Raw genomic sequence first — 18508 nt, forward strand, 5'->3', positions numbered from 1 at the left:
TAAATTCCTAAAATATCTACCAAGGGGAGACATTTGAAATCACTTAAGTTGAAATTACATCCTAATCAAGGAAAACAACTCAAATTTGAATTACATCATGACCAAGGGAAGTAACCCAAATTCAAATTGCGTCATACAAAGATCTATTTATACTTGTTAACAACAGAAAAGAGTAAAAACATACATGTTTACAAAGTTACAACGCATACAATTTCACCCTGTATAACCCCGATACAGATGAAACCGGACGTTGACGCGTTCGAATCGAACAAACCGTGTAACACAGAGTTCATCTATTCTTCGGATATTTTGCTCCAATATATTCTTTGCCATAATACTCATTAGTTACTAACAGATTTTTCAAATGTGTGACATTTTTATATACAAATATCAAAAAACGCACGGCGATATCAATGATAAAACGTGCTTGGTATTTTTAAATATTCAAAACTTAATGTTTCTCGTACCTCATAGTTTTTAAAACATACATTTTTGAAAATTTCATAGTATAAATTAACAAACTTATAAAGATCGCTTGTTTATGTTGTATCTAGAAACAAAAAAATACACGTTTTAAAGTGTCTTTATTTTCATGTTGTGTACGCTTCGTTGTCGTTACACCTATTTATACTGTACGCTACGTTGACACAATATTGCGTTTGTCAATGAATTTTGCATGTATTAAATTATGCTTTGGTATGACTATAAAACCAATATGCATGTATGAAAAAAATAATTTCCCACCATAACATGCAGACAGCAACCCATAATATCCGTTATATTGTCGAAACACTCTTGGAGGAAATTTGTACATGTAAAAAAATCCTTATGTATACGAAAGTGTAAATTGGTAGGAATAGTTACCAAAGGTAGGAAAATACAATAACTCGACAGATGCAAATATGGCTAAGCATACAGATACACACGTCCGATTTCTAATTTGATAGTATTTTTGAAAGTTTTTACCATACGACATTTAATGTACGGTTAGGTGGTGGGTTGGGTGCCCGCTAACATGTTTAATTCCACCATATTCTGTATGTGCCTGTCAAAAGCCAGGAGCGTGTAATTCAGTGGTTCTATATTTTTTTGTTCACTGTTTTGTGCATTAATTGGACCGGTAGTTTTCTCGTATGAATTGTTTTACATTTGTCATTTCGGTGTGTTTTATAGCTGACTATGCGGTATGGGCTTTGTTCATTGTCAAAGGCCGTACGGTGACCTATAGTTGTTCATTTTTGTTTCGTTTGGTCTCTTGCGAAGAGTTGTTTCAATACCACATTTTTTTTTATATAGACAGCAATCAAAAACAATCAATGGATTATAGGTTAAGCCTTTTGGCCTGAATCTCAGAGGCGGGTCCTTGGGGTCATAGAATACAATAGAGTTACATTAAGGCTAAAGAATATGTGTATACAATAAACATGTAACTGATAGCCATCCATAATAATACAGTTACTTTTATGTGAAGATATAAAGATGAAGAAATAATTCTTAATTATAACTGGTTTGCTTTTTTAATTATGTTTTTTTGTTTGTTTAATTTTTAAGGTATAAAGATTATGCTTAATTTCCTCGAATATTACAGTCTTTCTACTGAGGTGCCAAAATCTAAATGAATGGTCATTCTGGTTATTATAAGCACCTTAAAGTCTATACCCACCCATATGCATTTCATTCAAATTTTTACTTATTTCGGAGAAGACCAAAGGGACCATATTTATATTCCCCAGTTACCCTTGGCGTCATGGGTAAATTATGCAGATGAGCAAAGCATCAATCATCAACCTAACCTTAGACATTTGCTGTGTTTCTTCTTTCATGTCTTAATAGTTATCAATAAAAATGAAACGTTTCGAAGTTGTTACTGAACAATACCTGGACCCTTTTATTTGTTTATGACACGCGTACGTAATGGCTGATAGTTAGTTACTTAACGTTCACTTGCAAATATGTCATGCATGTTCAGGATAAGCACAAAGTAGCAACACATACTACATGTAGGTCCTGGAAGGAGGCCTTCCGGAATTACGTTAGGGAAGTTTGGACTGCCACTGGATAAAATGAGGTATATTGAATAAGGACACAAATGTTGCCTTTCAACAGGTCATTTATGGACCTCTCATAAAGTTTTTGCAGGGGTTCGTACAGTGTAGTTAGCATAGTACTCTCTTTACACAAGACATTGGATCTTATATTCCCATTCGGACTGGACGTGACTGCGTACTTTTACATCCCACACAACTAAACGGGTGTCCAACTTCGGTCAGGTTTTACTGCCGGTCGGAAAAAAACCAAGGTGAACATATCTAATAGTATATTTTCCAGTCATCCTTTACCAAATTCTTTCATGAATAAAAAAAATTTGGCTACAATATAGAAAGTTATGCTGTACCGGTTAATCACTTTACATTATGACAATATATGCACACTTATGAGAACTCATAATACCGTACATCTTCTCGATACTGTTTATATTTGGCATTGCACAAGTCCATGCGTTTTATTACGTCTTTACCTAAAAGCGTTGGATATATACTGATTAATACTTTAGATACACGATTTACCTCTTAGTTGTAATTTGCTTTGAAATAACTATGAGTTACTCAAATTACTCCTTTGTCGATATTGTATATGGTTTTTCTGCCTTGTACCGACATTTTCAGTTGAGCCAATTGTAACTGTACAGTTTTTTTTATTATGTTGTGCTGTTGCACCAGTGTCCGAGGTTAAGGAGAGGGTTGGGGGCTCATGTGTTTGATCCTGCCGCATTTTTATTTTGTGTCGGTCCAACGTCAGGAGCCTGTAGTACATTGGTTATATAGATCTATCATTTTTTCTTCTTCTTTAATACATAATTCATAAGTTATAAAAATATCACCGTTAGTTTTATCGTTTTATTTTTTTTTATATCGGTTTTTTTTTAGCCGACTTTATGGTATAGGTTTTCCTCATTGTTAAATGTTGTACATTGGACTATAATAATTGCTTTATACACCCATTTCATTTAAACTTTGGTGGAAAGTTGTCTCACTGGTCACCAAATCACATCTACAAAGCTTTATATATATATTTTTTTTTAATAAAGCAGTTGGAATGCCATCTATGGCATTCGGCAAATTAAGTCCAACGAGTTCCTATGTCTGCTTTCGTCTAGGCGAATTTGGACCAACATCGGCATTTGGAAGAGTCTCAAATTGTGAAAAGTAAGTCATTAAAGTTTTATTGACTGTACTATACTTTTTGAAACTTTATTTCTACTGGAATATATTTATTAACTGTTCATTTCATCTGGAATAACGTTGAAAGTCCCAATTTTCAATAGAAGCATTCCTATCAGATGTCACGCTGGTTAAATATTGCAATTTTGGCTTTGGATGACAGATATCTTAAGTTAAACTACTTTGACTAAGTTAACAGATAAACATTTACAATAAAATACAGAAAAAGGGTCGCCAACACCATCTCGAATACCTTGACAAGAAAGTGATTTGTGACGGTTTTTGTCAACGAACTGTACAGTGATTATTTAAAAACGCACAACGAACGCGACACATTTGATTGAACGAACAATACAGTAAGAGAAAATTGGTAAAGGATGACTGGAAAATATACTATTAGATATGGTCACTTTGGTTTTTCTTCCGACCGGCAGTAAAACCTGACCGAAGTTGGCCACCCGTTTAGTTTTGTGGGATGTAAAAGTACGCAGTCACGTCCAGGCCGAATGGGAATATAAGATCCAATGTCTTGTGTAAAGAGAGTACTATGCTAACTACACTGTACGAACCCCTGCCAAAACTTTATGAGAGGTCCATAAATGACCTGTTGAAAGGCAACATTTGTGTCCTTATTCAATATACCTCATTTTATCCAGTGGCAGTCCAAACTTCCCTAACGTAATTCCGGAAGGCCTCCTTCCAGGACCTACATGTAGTATGTGTTGCTACTTTGTGCTTATCCTGAACATGCATGACATATTTGCAAGTGAACGTTAAGCTACTAACAATCAGCCATTACGTACGCGTGTCATAAACAAATAAAAGGGTCCAGGTATTGTTCAGTACCAACTTCGAAACGTTTCATTTTTATTGATAACTATTAAGACATGAAAGAAGAAACACAGCAAATGTCTAAGGTTAGGTTGATGATTGATGCTTTGCTCATCTGCATAATTTACCCATGACGCCAAGGGTAACTGGGGAATATAAATATGGTCCCTTTGGTCTTCTCCGAAATAAGTAAAAATTTGAATGAAATGCATATGGGTGGGTATAGACTTTAAGGTGCTTATAATAACCAGAATGACCATTCATTTAGACTTTGTCACCTCAGTAGAAAGACTGTAATATTCGAGGAAATTAAGCATAATCTTTATACCTTAAAAATTAAACAAACAAAAAAACATAATTATAAAAGCAAACCAGTTATAATTAAGAATTATTTCTTCATCTTTATATCTTCACATAAAAGTAACTGTATTATTATGGATGGATATCAGTTACATGTTTATTGTATACACATATTCTTTAGCCTTAATGTAACTCTATTGTATTCTATGACCCCAAGGACCCGCCTCTGAGATTCAGGCCAAAATGCTTAACCTATAATCCATTGATTGTTTTTGATTACTGTCTATATAAAAAAAATGTGGTATTGAAACAACTCTTCGCAAGAGACCAAACGAAACAAAAATGAACAACTATTATAGGTCACCGTACGGCCTTTAACAATGAACAAAGCCCATACCGCATAGTCAGCTATAAAACACACCGAAATGACAAATGTAAAACAATTCATACGAGAAAACTACCGGTTCAATTAATGCACAAAACAGTGAACAAAAAAATATAGAACCACTGAATTACACGCTCCTGGCTTTTGACAGGCACATACAGAATATGGTGGAGTTAAACATGTTAGCGGGCACCCAACCCACCACCTAACTGTACATTAAATGTCGTATGGTAAAAACTTTCAAAAATGCTATCAAATTAGAAATCGGACGTGTGTATCTGTATGCTTAGCCATATTTGCATCTGGCGAGTTATTGTATTTTCCTACCTTTGATAACTATTCCTACCAATTTACACTTTCGTATACATAAGGATTTTTTACATGTACAAATTTCCTCCAAGAGTGTTTCGACAATATAACGGATATTATGGGTTGCTGTCTGCATGTTATGGTGGGAAATTATTATTTTCATTCATGCATATTGGTTATAGTCATACCAAAGCATAATTTAATACATGCAAAATTCATTGACAAACGCAATATTGTGTCAACGAAGCGTACAGTATAAAAAGGTGTAACGACAACGAAGCGTACACAACATGAAAATAAAGACACTTTAAAACGTGTATTTTTTTGTTTCTAGATACGACATAAACAACCGATCTTTATAAGTTTGTTAATTTATACTATGAAATTTTCAAAAATGTATGTTTTAAAAACTATGAGATACGTGAAACATTAAGTTTTGAATATTTAAAAATATCAAGCGCGTTTTATCATTTATATCGCCGTGCGTTTTTTGATATTTGTATATAAAAATGTCACACATTTGAAAAATCTGTTAGTAACTAATGAGTATCAAAGACTATATTGGAGCAAAAATATCCAAAGAATAGATATTGGATTTTCTTTAAAAGTATTAATTCCTTACTGTCTGAACTCAGTGTTACAGTAGAACTTTATTCTAGGGTTTCAATATTAACTATATTGTATAAACTGCACCTAACTATTCTTCTTTTGTATTTATTTTCACATTTCGCAATGATTAATTCAATTGGAAAACCCAGAATTCAAGTCGCGACAAATATTTTAAACTGAAATATTTGCCTTTTTTGCTGTGTAATTCCCTAAATGTATCAATTGGGTATTTCCCTTGACACAATATATTAAAATTGGATATTGTCTGGTTAAGTTTGAATGTACTGTTTATATAGTAAGGCAGTATTTGGTCATACTAGAAGCATTTTCACTGTTAAAATTGTTCATCTAAGAAAAAAGAGGCCCTCTTGAGGCTAAATTTAGATAGAATTTATACTCTCCTGTGTAAAGAATTGCTCATATTGTTGGCAATTCATGCAGCAAATATTTCAATAGTGCTTCATTTTGTAGTTTCTATCTTTTATTATATCAGGCATATATAATTTGTCATTTTGTACTGTTTGAAAGGACTTTTGTTTGAAATTAATACTCCCAAGGGACATAGTTCAGCTTTTTCATAGATTAATACAGGCAACAAAGGCAACTTTACAGCTGAGTATTTTGCAGATTTAATGTTTTAAGTGTCTAATATCCTTGTTTTTATCATCTCAAGACAGAATAACGGATTTTATAACCAGCTCTGAAATTTTGAACCACAATATGGCATATACTAAAGCATGGAATGGAGATTAGTATGACAAATCTTGAATTTGTGCTTATGTTGTAAATTTTGGATAAAATGAACACATATTGAATGGAACTGTCATTTATATCTGTTTAAATGGAACTGTTTATTATTCTTTTTAAATAAGATAAGATATAGTTGGATACAGGTTGTTTATTAAGCCTTGTTATCGGAAAGAAGTAGAGAAAGTGGTAAATCAGCAAATAGGGGTGGGGACATAAAATGATCCATGTTTCTTTAAGTAATGGGGACATACAAGTATTTATTATAATCAAGGTTTCCACAATAACCCAGTATTGCATTGATGGTGTCATACGAATTCTTTATAGCTTTGTGTCACAGTATAGGGAAAACGGTACTATTTCATTTTCCCAGCATTAGGTTGGCCTTAAGTGTACCCAAGACAGGTGAAGGAAGTCAACTTAGGAGGGCTGTGATTGGATGTAAGGGTACAATATATTTTCTTATTTATCTATGAATAACTACAGTGTGTAAATTTACAATATAAATTTTAAAACCTATTGAAATATTTTCTAGAGAATTATTCGAAAAGGCTTCCAAAATTTGGTGTAAAATGACGGTGAGCATGGATAACATAAACAAGCTCCGTTGGAAATTGGTCATGATACTATTTGGCTTCAATTTTTAAAATAGAGTAATAAAGTACTAACACCACAAAACTGTTTGATCCAGGTTTTATTATAAAAACTGGTAAATTTAGAAAATGTAAGTATTGTCGCCTATGGCAGAATAAATAGTACCGTTTTCCCTTTACGCGACGCCTATGATATATAATAATCAATTAATGAGTCAAATCTGGTTAAAATCGAAATCAATAAAAGTATGAAGGAAGTATCAATTGGTATTTAATGATGACAACCCATATTATGACCTGCCTAATTATTGTTACTTCAAATAATTCATTTTGTCGCCGTCATGTATTAGTTGATCGCTAATGTGAAGTTATATGTACAAATTTGTAGGCCTATTCATCTATTAGACAGGAAGCAACACTTTATGTCAACCTAGTGCATTAATATATTCGTTAAATATTTTAACGTTATCTGGTGTTTGCTAATAGTATGATCGTTCATGACTATATAAAGTAATTTAGCTTGGGTATTTTTCATCTAAAGAGTTAAGCTGTGTCGAATGAAACGTGTTGCTGGGCGATTTCATTTGATCAAATGGAAAATCCTAATTTTTCTTCGTCAAGGTCCCCTTCAAAAAGTTTTTGGATATGTTTTTTTAACTCAATATATTTGAACAACGCAAACAAGAATATTTAGATAATCATATGTGCAAATGCTTCTGGAGCTGTTTCATATGCGTAATATTGTGTTCCTTACTAGAAATGCTTCACCATGAAAAATAAAATTGTTGATTGATTGGTATCTGCTTTAATTTACACCACCTTATCGCAAAGACTATCGCGACGAGTGATAAAATTTAGGACATATGGCATCATTGCCAATGAGATAACTATCAACCAAAGTTTAAATTTAGCGGATGTAAGCAGTTATAAAAAACAACACAAGTGCATTCTTTATATATGCGTATGGCATACAAGCGATAGGTTTAGCTAGATTTAGAACCAGGCTTACTCCGATATTTTTTACTTACCGAAATGCTTGTACCAAGTCGGGAATACAACAGTTTTTTCCATTCGTTTGATTTTTTTGAGCTTTTTATTTTGCCATTGATAAAGGACTTTCCGTTTAAAATTTCCTTGAAGTTTGGTATTTTTGTCATTTTACTTTTTACAGACAATTTAAAAGGGCTTAATTTATTAGATCAATACAAGTTAAAAAATTCTTATAAAAACATAGACGGGGGTTGGCCAAGGTATTTATATAATTAATTAATTATCCTTCATAACAAAATATACACATATTAGTACAGATATGAGAGTACTCGCGGTTACTGACAACTAGTTCAAAGCCAATATCAACTGATAAAATAATCATGTACTGGTATCTATAAATTCCATGTATCTATTCCATCATAAGAAATTCAAAAACATAGAACGTTTGACTACATAAAACGAAAAGAACCTAATCAAAACAGCCAAAACCAAAAATAAGTTTGAAGCTCCCTCAGGCAATTTGACCTTAATGGGATTTGGCTAATATTTTCAGGTCTCGTTTCCGCTCTTCATGTGTTGTGGTTCTTTTACATACATGCATTTCAAATATCTGGCGTCGAGCATTCCTGTAGCTGGTGAATGTAAGTATAAAAGCGATACACACGCAACAAAGGTTTTGTTAATTAATTATGAAATTAGTAATATCAAGATTCACAATACATATCAATTCCAAAGACTCCAAATGCATAGGAATCATGAAGTTCGATAGGTTTCGAATTCGAAAGGTTTTCTGTAATCAAAAACTAATGTTAGATTTTCTGCACAATAGTAATAAGACTCGATAATTTTGCCGTGATACATATTTAGTGTGTTCAAAAACCGACGAGCACTGAGGTATAGTGACCAGTAACTTTTTTTTTAAATAAGGTTAGTACCTATTTGGCCGATCAATTTAAAATCTAAAATGTTATTAAATGTATTAGTGTAGTTAAAAGTTGACTTTGACTAGGTATTTGGATTTCCAAATAGTACTTTTTTTTTTAACTATGCTGCAACTGGTGTTGCAATACGATGAACGATTGATGTTGGTTTTGAATCGGAGTATAAATAAGTCTTAGAATTAGTCTCAATCGAAAAGTACTACGTATCATCTAGTCAGTTTAAAACTACGCTTTATTTGTTATTTCAAGTGTGTAATGACTAAACATGTATCCACTTATATATCCTCTACTTTAAGTTTGTTTTGCTAAATACCATTGTTTTATTATAGATCTATACGGTTTGTTATGAAATTTAGTAAAACTATTGAATACACTTGTAACCTCATGATTCATCTTCATGAACGTATATCATTATTTCATAAAATTTGAAGAGACGGACAGAATTATTTCCCCATTACGTAATAAATCCACGTCATTAAAACCTTTACATATTGATGCACTATAGTCGTATTCAATCTGTTGACCAAGAAGTATACAATTTGAACCTGTTTATTAAATAAAGGGTAAACTATAGCTCGTAGAACAGTGTTCAAGCAATATCGTCAAATGAGCTAAGTTAAACGCTTGCTTCATCTTCAATGTCTGTTCACATCACTGGCATCTATAACCACACTAATATTATCATTTTTATCTAATGATTTTATAAACGTAGAGAATTTCCAGCATTTTTTTAACGATTGATTTCAAACACATTACAAATTCCGTCGTTTAGATTTACAACAACCAATTGGTTAAACACTGAATTGAAATGAATAGCAGCCGGGTTATTCAAACTGTCTAACTCTGTCACAATTTCTCGCGAGTGTTTGCCATCCTCCGAGATCATCACAATATTGTTGGATTCAAAACCGGCTACAAACATATTACCATCATCCGCCAATGATATCCCACATGGTTTCTGGAGAATGTCATTCATAAATTCCCAAATTATATTCCCTGACAGATCACAACATATCACTTTGTTGGTATCCCATTTTGTGAAATACAGTTTTTCGTCTTTGTATGAAACATACAAAATTGCATCTCCTTGATTTTCCACGACTTTACTTTTCTTGCCTGCTCTATCAGTGATTAGGAAACCGAAATCTTTAATACGTGCAACAATTTTATAATCAGAGTGATGCGGGTCATATCCGATGGAGGTCGAAATACCATAGCTGGTGCTTGGAATGGATAATTTATGGCAAGTTGTTCCAGTTTCGGTGTTAACAAACTTAATTTTAGCTTTATTGGCCAGAGAGATGGCGACTTGGTTCTGAGATTCATATGCCACATCTACAGGACTACCAATTACTGCTATTTCCTTTTTTAAATAACCATGGGGATCACATATAAGAAGCCTGTCATTGTTTTTGTCTGCTATAGCAATATCTCCGGACGGAAGCATTGTACAACCAGTAAGACGTTGAGCATTCTTCCCTCCGGTAATATGAATTTGCCAATGTGTTTTTATTGAATATTGGTGCATGACATAACCGGGAGATCGAATAGCCTGGGCTTCTTTCTTTTTCAAAACTTCAAGCGACAAAATTATCGGTTTTTCTTCTATTGAGAGTTTCCCCAAAAGAGTTAAGTCACTTGTTATATAGAATATAGCAGGACTAATATCGAACTTGCATTCTGAATGTTTTAGTGTATCAGTTTGCAACAAATGTTCAATGAAACACTTATCTTCTTTTATAAACGATTCAATGTCCCGTAAACCAAGAAAGACCTGTAATTCTGAAGCATGGTTCTTCATGTTAATCAAATCATTTGAGGTCTGTTTGACTTTTACTGCTGCTTTCTCGAGATCTTCCATTAGTTTTTCTTTAACTGATAAACATTGGTTAAACTTACATGTCAGTTCATCAAGAATTTGTTTTTCAATCTTCTTTATGTGGTCATCAATTGTTTGCCGTAGTTCTTTAATTTCTTTCCGACATTTATGCATAGTCGCCGTGAGGGCCTCCATACTCTCGTCACACTCGGCAATAAGTAAATTGAAGTTTTTCCTTAACTCGTCAACAGTACTTTCAATGTCATTCATGAAGGCGGATGTTTTGACATTATGAATAACGGCAGAAAGGGGAAATAACTGGTCACAATCTTTATGTTTATCATGTAAACATTGCACACAACAGAGATCGTCATGAGCTGGACAGAAAAATTCGTATTTGCCACTGTGCACATTACATTTGTCAGTAGCAGTCAGGATAAATGATGGTAAATTTTTGTAATCGTCTACCGATTGTGTTGTGTGGTTCTTGGACGACTTTGAGATACTGTGGTGTTCGGTGCATTCGTGGCACAACAATTCATCACATTCGGAACACCAAATGATTGCAGTTTTTCTAGTACCACGTGATTCACATATATCACAAAATGACGTTGATGATGTAGCCATGGTAAAAATATGCAGGAAAATATCTGTAATATCATATTAAATGCATTTACTCAATTATAGTTATTTTGAACTCCTTCCTCTAAGATTTTTCATGTGAAATTAAAAAAAAAAAGGAATTGGAATTTAATATTGATACTTAAATTCTGATATTAGTTAAGGAACAAAATAAGCTAAAAAGTATTGATAGGCTGAAGAATTCATTTTTCAGATATTTGATATTGAAAAAAAAAATGGAAGCATAAGACTTTTACCTTATATAGATATAAGAAGATTTGATATGATTTCCAGTGAGACAACTCCCTATCCAAGTAACAAATTGTAAAAGTAAACAATTTTAGGTCAAAGTACGGTCTTCAACAACACGATCTTACAATACGAGACTCAAATAATGCAAATGCTAAATACATGTATAAATAAATGACTGCGGTATGGGCTTTGTTCATTGTTGAAGGCCATACGGTGACCTATTGTTGTTAATTTCTGTGTCATTTTGGTCTCTAGTGGAAAGTTGTCTCATTGGCAATCATACCACATCTTCTTTTTTATATAATGCGTTTCATAAGTGTTTCTCTTTTCTCGTTTTTTTTATATAGATTAGACCGTTCGTTTTCCAGTTTAAACGGTTTTACACTAGCCATTTTTGGGGCTCTTTATAGCTTGCTGTCCAGTATGGGCAAAGGCCACGTGTTGAAGACGATTACCTATAATGATTTACTTGTACAAATTGTGACTTGAATGGAGAGTTGTCTCATTGGCAATCATACCACATCTTCTTATATCTATCTAACGACTGATTGAAGTCTTTAATCAAAAGGAAAGTGGGTGAGATGCGGCCAAATATTTTACCCTGTATCGTAAGGAAAAACCAAAGGAGTCTGAACATCTGACAAAATACCTGAACCTCAGCAGACCACATTGTTCAGTTTCAGTTCATGTACAAAATGTAAGAATCATACAAAGGGTTATGTACTTATAGTTATAAAAATACATAAATCATCACCACACTTTATGATGCTCAATAAAAATTATTATATCATGTATTCATGAACATATCTATGATTTCAGATTTTTTCGTTGTTGTTTTTTTTTTTAGATATTTTATGTCATTGTTTTCTTATCTTTATTCCTTGTTTCCTTCTTACTATCTATTATTAGTTTTCCAGCACAATATTATTTATTCTCTCTATTAGTTTGCTAATGATTTTCCCGTCTGTCACTCCATCTGGACCTTAATTCATAAGAACATATTGTTTTTATTACACTAAACTGAGATTTGTAAAAAAGAAAGTATTAAACTTAAGACGAAAAAGAATGTAATGTGACCTTAAGCTATAAAAAAAAAACCCATCATATATAATTTAATAAACAGGATGCAAGTAACACAAGTACATTGTAAGATGATTGAATTAAATTATGTGAAAAGTAATACAATGGGAACATTACTTATGTCACCGGAAGAAACTGTTGTAACGATTGAATGATAATAAAGCCCGTTAAAACACGTATTTATTTAGTTCGTAAAAAGTAACATAGTACTATAAGAGGTTTATATTTATCAAAATAAGGAGGTGTGATATGATTGCCAATGAGAAATCTCTTTACGAGAGACCTAGAAATCAATAACAACCTGAGGTTGCCGTACGACCTTCAACAATGAGTAAAACCTTTTTCTGCTTATTAAGTAAGCTATAAAAGGCTCCCAAATGACCAATGTTAAGCGAGAAAACTATAACGGTCTGATTTATGTACAAAAAAATACGTAAAACATATTTATCATATGTTTAGTAGTAAATACAGTAGTTTTGCATATGTGATAAATAGCCTGCTGTTTAATCCATATCGCGCAACTTTGATGCGCACCCTTTATCGCATACCCTTTATCACACCCCTACCCTTTATCGCATACCCTTTATCACACCCCTACTTTTTTTTTTTTTTTTTTTTTTTTACATAAAGTCAGTTTGATTTTTTTTTGGCTTAAGAAAAATTTTCCTCAAAATAGGTAAATTTTTTGAATGACGTCATTGTTTGGTATGTGACGTCACGAACGTCGAGTTTTCATATTGTATGTGACGTCACGAACGTCAAGTTTTCATATTTTTTGGCACACTAAATGCAACTATGAAAAATACAAAACACACAAATTAATACAATAATAAACAAAATATTTTTAAAACAACAGCACGCAAATTGTAAGGTAACCCAGGTGCTTCGGATAAGTAATTGAGCAGTTCTTTTAAGGCCTTTGAAACAAGACAAAAGTAGAACTGAAGGTAACCCAGTGCTATGGATCAGAAAACAGTTCATATAATATAATACTCTTCTGTTGAAATATATGATAAAGTGTATAATACATGGCAAAATCCGTATCACATGCCGTATCACCCTCGACCAATATCATCCCTCGGGCCTAAAGGCCCTTGGGCTGATATTGATGTCTCGGGATGATACGACATATGATACGGATTTTGCCATGTATTATTCTCTATATAATATACAGCAACAAATGACGTCCACTCAGTTACCGGCCCCTGGCTTGGGACAGGCACATACATAATGTGATGGCCTTAAACATGTAAGCAGGCGCCCAAACCTTCCCTTACGTGGGCAGTGGTGTGACAATATACCATATGAAACAACAACTGAAATATCTGTCAGTTCAATAATGTTGATTGATTGATTATGGTGATTATTTTATTTTAACCCCTTTTAGACACTGCAGGCTAGGCATAGACGCCTATTTTTATTAAAAGAGAAATGATAGTTGGCATAACCGAGACATTAACCATTGGCAGGAAAATTAGCCTTCCTAGTCAAATAAGACACGAGTCGAACGCACTTGAAACGAGTAGGATTCGAACTCACAACACCAGAGTTGACAGGCAGATAGATGAACTACTAAGACCCCAACAACCACTATAACCCCTCGATACTTTCTTTTTTGTCATATTTTAAGATTTTGTAAAAACATGAATGATGTGAAATGAAGTCAGAGGGACAGATCAAACAGTGATTGCATCCTAAATGATTAAAAACATATATTTGTATAGTGCTTGAAAAAGTAATTGATACAGATATTTCCAAATATTGTTTTCAGCGTTTTGGTTTTACAAATGTATATGTGTTACATCAACTGAATTAGATTTATTCAAATATTTAAGCAGTTGAACTTTATATACAATTTGAAAAATAAATCAGAATAAATAGTTATGCATGTTAAAACACAGTAAAATACATACCTAGCGAATGATACAGGACGACAAATTCAGGAAGAAATAAAAAATGATGTGTCAAAGCTTTTTGAAAGAGGAAATATAAATATCAAATAACAATATAACAAAGTCCAAATGACAAGTACTTATATCCTTCAGTATTTCCGTGTCATTTGTAAATTGATATATATATATATATATATATATATATATGATGTACATGTATGCATATTGAATGTAAGGTTAAAAGTTGTTTCAGAAATGATGACATTCGAAACGGTTGCTTGTTTATGAGTGAGAAAATAGAGAATTAAAGAGACGTAGAAATAGGTTTACATATTTATAGTGGCAAATATTACATATCGCTGTTCGTATAACATAAGGCATGGATTGGTTGATGTTTAACGAATAGTGGCAAATATTTAATGTCACTGTTTGTTTAATATAAGGCATGATGAATATATTGAAATTCAACGTATAGTGGCAAATATTACATGTTATTGATCTTCTGGTATAGAGAGTATATGCATATGATATACTTATACCACATCTTCCTAATATATCTATATAATATACATTGTATCTATATAAACACCGTCATTTGGTCTCTTGTAGGTAGTTGTGTCATTGGAAACATACCCCATCTTTTTATAATAACTCAGACGCTGAATTTACCGGCCAACCTTCGTCTTAACTTTACCAGTCTCGTGTCAACTTAATAAGCAGTCAATTAAAATACAAATATTCAAGTCTTTGAATTCCATCATTTAAACATGTTTCATTTGATATAGCCATGATGACGAACAACATAAAGGGTAAGACGCACAACTGGCCTAGTTCTCTTTCATATATGATTAGGAAAAGACCACTTAACTTCAAAGGTATGGGGGTTATTTTTTTTCTCCTAAAAATATTATGATTCCCAATTTGAAGAAAACAGTATGTTTGCAACGCAAAATTTTTAATCCAGATTTTACTATTATTTCAAAGTGTTAAATTTGATTGATAGCTTCGAATAAGGTATGGCTCTTAGCGCTAACAACATTTTTTTGTCTCAAAAAAAAAATAATCCCCAATTCCGAAGTTAAATGCTTGCTCTCTTATAACATGTATAATTAAAGAATATGAAGACACACACAAACAATATTAAATAATTATGAATTGTACAATATCATAGCTAAAGAAAAATTACAAATACCACCCCCCCCCCCAAAAAAAAACCAAACAAACAAACAAACAAAAAAACAACAACAACAACAAACAAAAACAGTCGTTCATTTTATATGGCTATATTCATATTAAAAAAAGTCATTATTATTAGTTATAGGTGAACATGGATGTCAGGGTGTTGTTAAAGTAGCATTTACAATACTTTCTCAAAACGTATGAGTCTCCATTTCAATCTTTGTCTTTTACACATAAGCCTTTTTAATGCACATATCACGTATATATGCGTTTGATGAACAGAGCCCGAAGATTTTTCACGCGTTCCTTAAATTAGGAAAAAACCCGATGGCATTGGAACAATTACTTCAAAATTTTGTTCAGCGCCTTGGACGAAAAGATGCACAGACTCGAACGCATTGTGTCCTTTGTCCGTCTAAGTCTAGGCATTTAACACAGTTACACGCAATCATCTATAAATAAACACCATTTTTTGTTTACAAAACACCACTCGAACCTCAAACTTTTCGGGATTTGCCAAACAAAGTTATCACTTTGATATGATTTGAGTTACTTCTCTTTGGTCGTAGACCATCAATATTGATGACTTTTATTAACTCGGAACAATTCAAGCCCCGATTTTCTCCCACACGTAGCCTTCGTAGATCAGCGGAATATATAACGACTGAATTATTCGGGTTAGATTTTAATGTAACCAGAAAACCCCTAAACATATTTTGCACTGCAAATAAAGCGAGGTGAAATCAACACTAGTATACATACTTGATTAGGGGTCAGGTCAAGGACCCCCCCGCACCTTGGCCCGGGGGGGGGGGGGGAGTTTCTTGTTGCATTGCAGACCCATAAGTGGCCTTTGGCTGTTGTCTGCTCTATGGTTGGGTTGTTGTCTCTTTGACATATTCCCCATTTCTATTCTCAAATTTATATAACATTGAAAATAAACTTATCAAAGAGAGTAAAAGATTTCGGTGATGATGATAACGTGTTTTACGTTCAGTGACAAATATATCAGGACAAGAACATGTTAATTTGAAAATATTAAAATATTGACTGCTTTGTTCTAAACCAACATGCAAGTCCAAGTCAGGAACCTGTAATTCAGTGTTTGTCATTTGTTGATGCGTTACATATTTGTTGTTGGTTCATTTTTTTTGTACATAAATTATACCGTAAGATTTCTCGTTTGTTAGTATGTAGGCCGTACGGTAACTTATATTTTTTTAATTTCTGTGTCATTTTGTCTCTTGTTGAGAGTTGTCTCATCGACAATCATACTAAATCTTCTTTTTTATATATACAACATGCAACATGCCATAGTTTCCAGGCCATACTATTTTTCTGAAGAAGTAAATTAAATGGCACTTTATTTTAATCGAATCCCGAATTTGCGATAATGTAATGTTTTTAACAGATGGGAACAAGCTATAGGTCATATACCCCAAGAGGACAATGCATGTATTTAAATATTGGTCTAAACGCATTTCCGTTGACGTCTTATTGTACCCATGTACATCGTGTTCATATCAGAAAAGCACCAAGTACAATTTTACGTTTTTTGTTGGAAACCGACTTCATTTACTGATATAAATAAGGCCGTTAGTTTTCTCGTTTGAATTGTTTCAAATTGTCTTATCGGGGCCTTTTATAGCTGACTATGTGGTATGGGTTTTGCTCATTGTTGAAGGTCGTATGGTGACCCATAGTTGTAAATGTGTGTGTCATTTTGGTCTCTTATGGACAGTTGTCTCATCGGCAATTATACCACATCTTCTTTTTTTATATTAGGGTAAAGCCTTCAACCTCTGGGGTCTAACCTTCAACAACTCCTTAGTCATGATCCTATTGTTGAATCTCATATTATATATTTTTTAGTCGATGTTTTTTTAATAAATGGTGTATAGTGTTTTCTTCTGTTTTGCCGTTAAACCACAGTCCCAGGTGAGAGTAAAGCTGGCATATTCAAACCTGTGTAAATCAACCAAATTATATAATATGTAACTGTCCCAAGCCGGGACTCTATAGTTCAGGGGTTGTCGTTGGTTTATGTTTGTTATTTAATTTCTTTTGTAAATTGTTTTGTTACATATAAGGCCGTACATTTTCTCAATTAAATAGTTTCATACTTATCATGTTTGGGACAGCCAAACGGTGTGAGTTTTTCTCATTGATGATAACCGTAAATAATATAATGGTTCTCGCTTGCCAGTCATGTTTTTTTTATCATACGCATACTAATGTATTGTTTAACTACAAAGTCACTAAAGAATAACATTGATTAAATACTTTTAATTTTAATAGTTTCTACTTCAAAACAACACGCTACAATATATGTTATTCAGGTCGCAGACAGGGTATATAATGTGACATTCCCGGCTTAGGCTTTATATTTCCTGAGCCGGAGGCGAAGGAAATATAAAGCCTAAGCCGGGAATGTCACATTATATACCCTGTCTGCAACCTGAATAATACATATATTACGGATTACCCTTTCATGAATTTTCAAGTAATACTTTAATTTGTTGAATTAATACGGACATACAATACAAGTTTGTGTACAGTACTCCTCTTCAGTTCATTTTTAGTGTGTATCTCGATGAATAGATTTTTTTAACGCCAAATATAGTGTTGAAAACAGTATTTATTATGCAGATTTACTGTGTGAGAACAAGTAGTTTTTCTTACAGCTATGTACTTTGACCACATGAAATATTTATAAACCCATCCTTATATAGTATTTCC

At 33.1% G+C, this 18508-nt stretch overlaps 1 protein-coding gene across 1 annotated transcript; it reads right to left on the minus strand.

The window, feature by feature from the left end:
• Positions 1–9601: 9601 nt before the first annotated feature.
• On the minus strand, positions 9602–14705 carry LOC139489167 (uncharacterized). Its single transcript, XM_071275334.1, has 2 exons — positions 14612–14705; positions 9602–11395 (listed from the first exon to the last, which is right to left on the minus strand). The coding sequence occupies exon 2, from the start codon at positions 11370–11372 to the stop codon at positions 9657–9659; it is 1716 nt and encodes a 571-aa protein (XP_071131435.1). The 5' UTR covers positions 11373–11395; positions 14612–14705; the 3' UTR covers positions 9602–9656.
• Between the last annotated feature and the right edge of the window lie 3803 nt (positions 14706–18508).

Source organism: Mytilus edulis, chromosome 9, assembly GCF_963676685.1.
Source record: "Mytilus edulis chromosome 9, xbMytEdul2.2, whole genome shotgun sequence".
NCBI lineage: Eukaryota > Metazoa > Mollusca > Bivalvia > Mytilida > Mytilidae > Mytilus > Mytilus edulis.

Bases quoted from the DNA above. Each gene is read 5' to 3' on its own strand.
- LOC139489167 (XM_071275334.1), bottom strand. From the start codon at position 11,372: ATGGCTACATCATCAACGTCATTTTGTGATATATGTGAATCACGTGGT.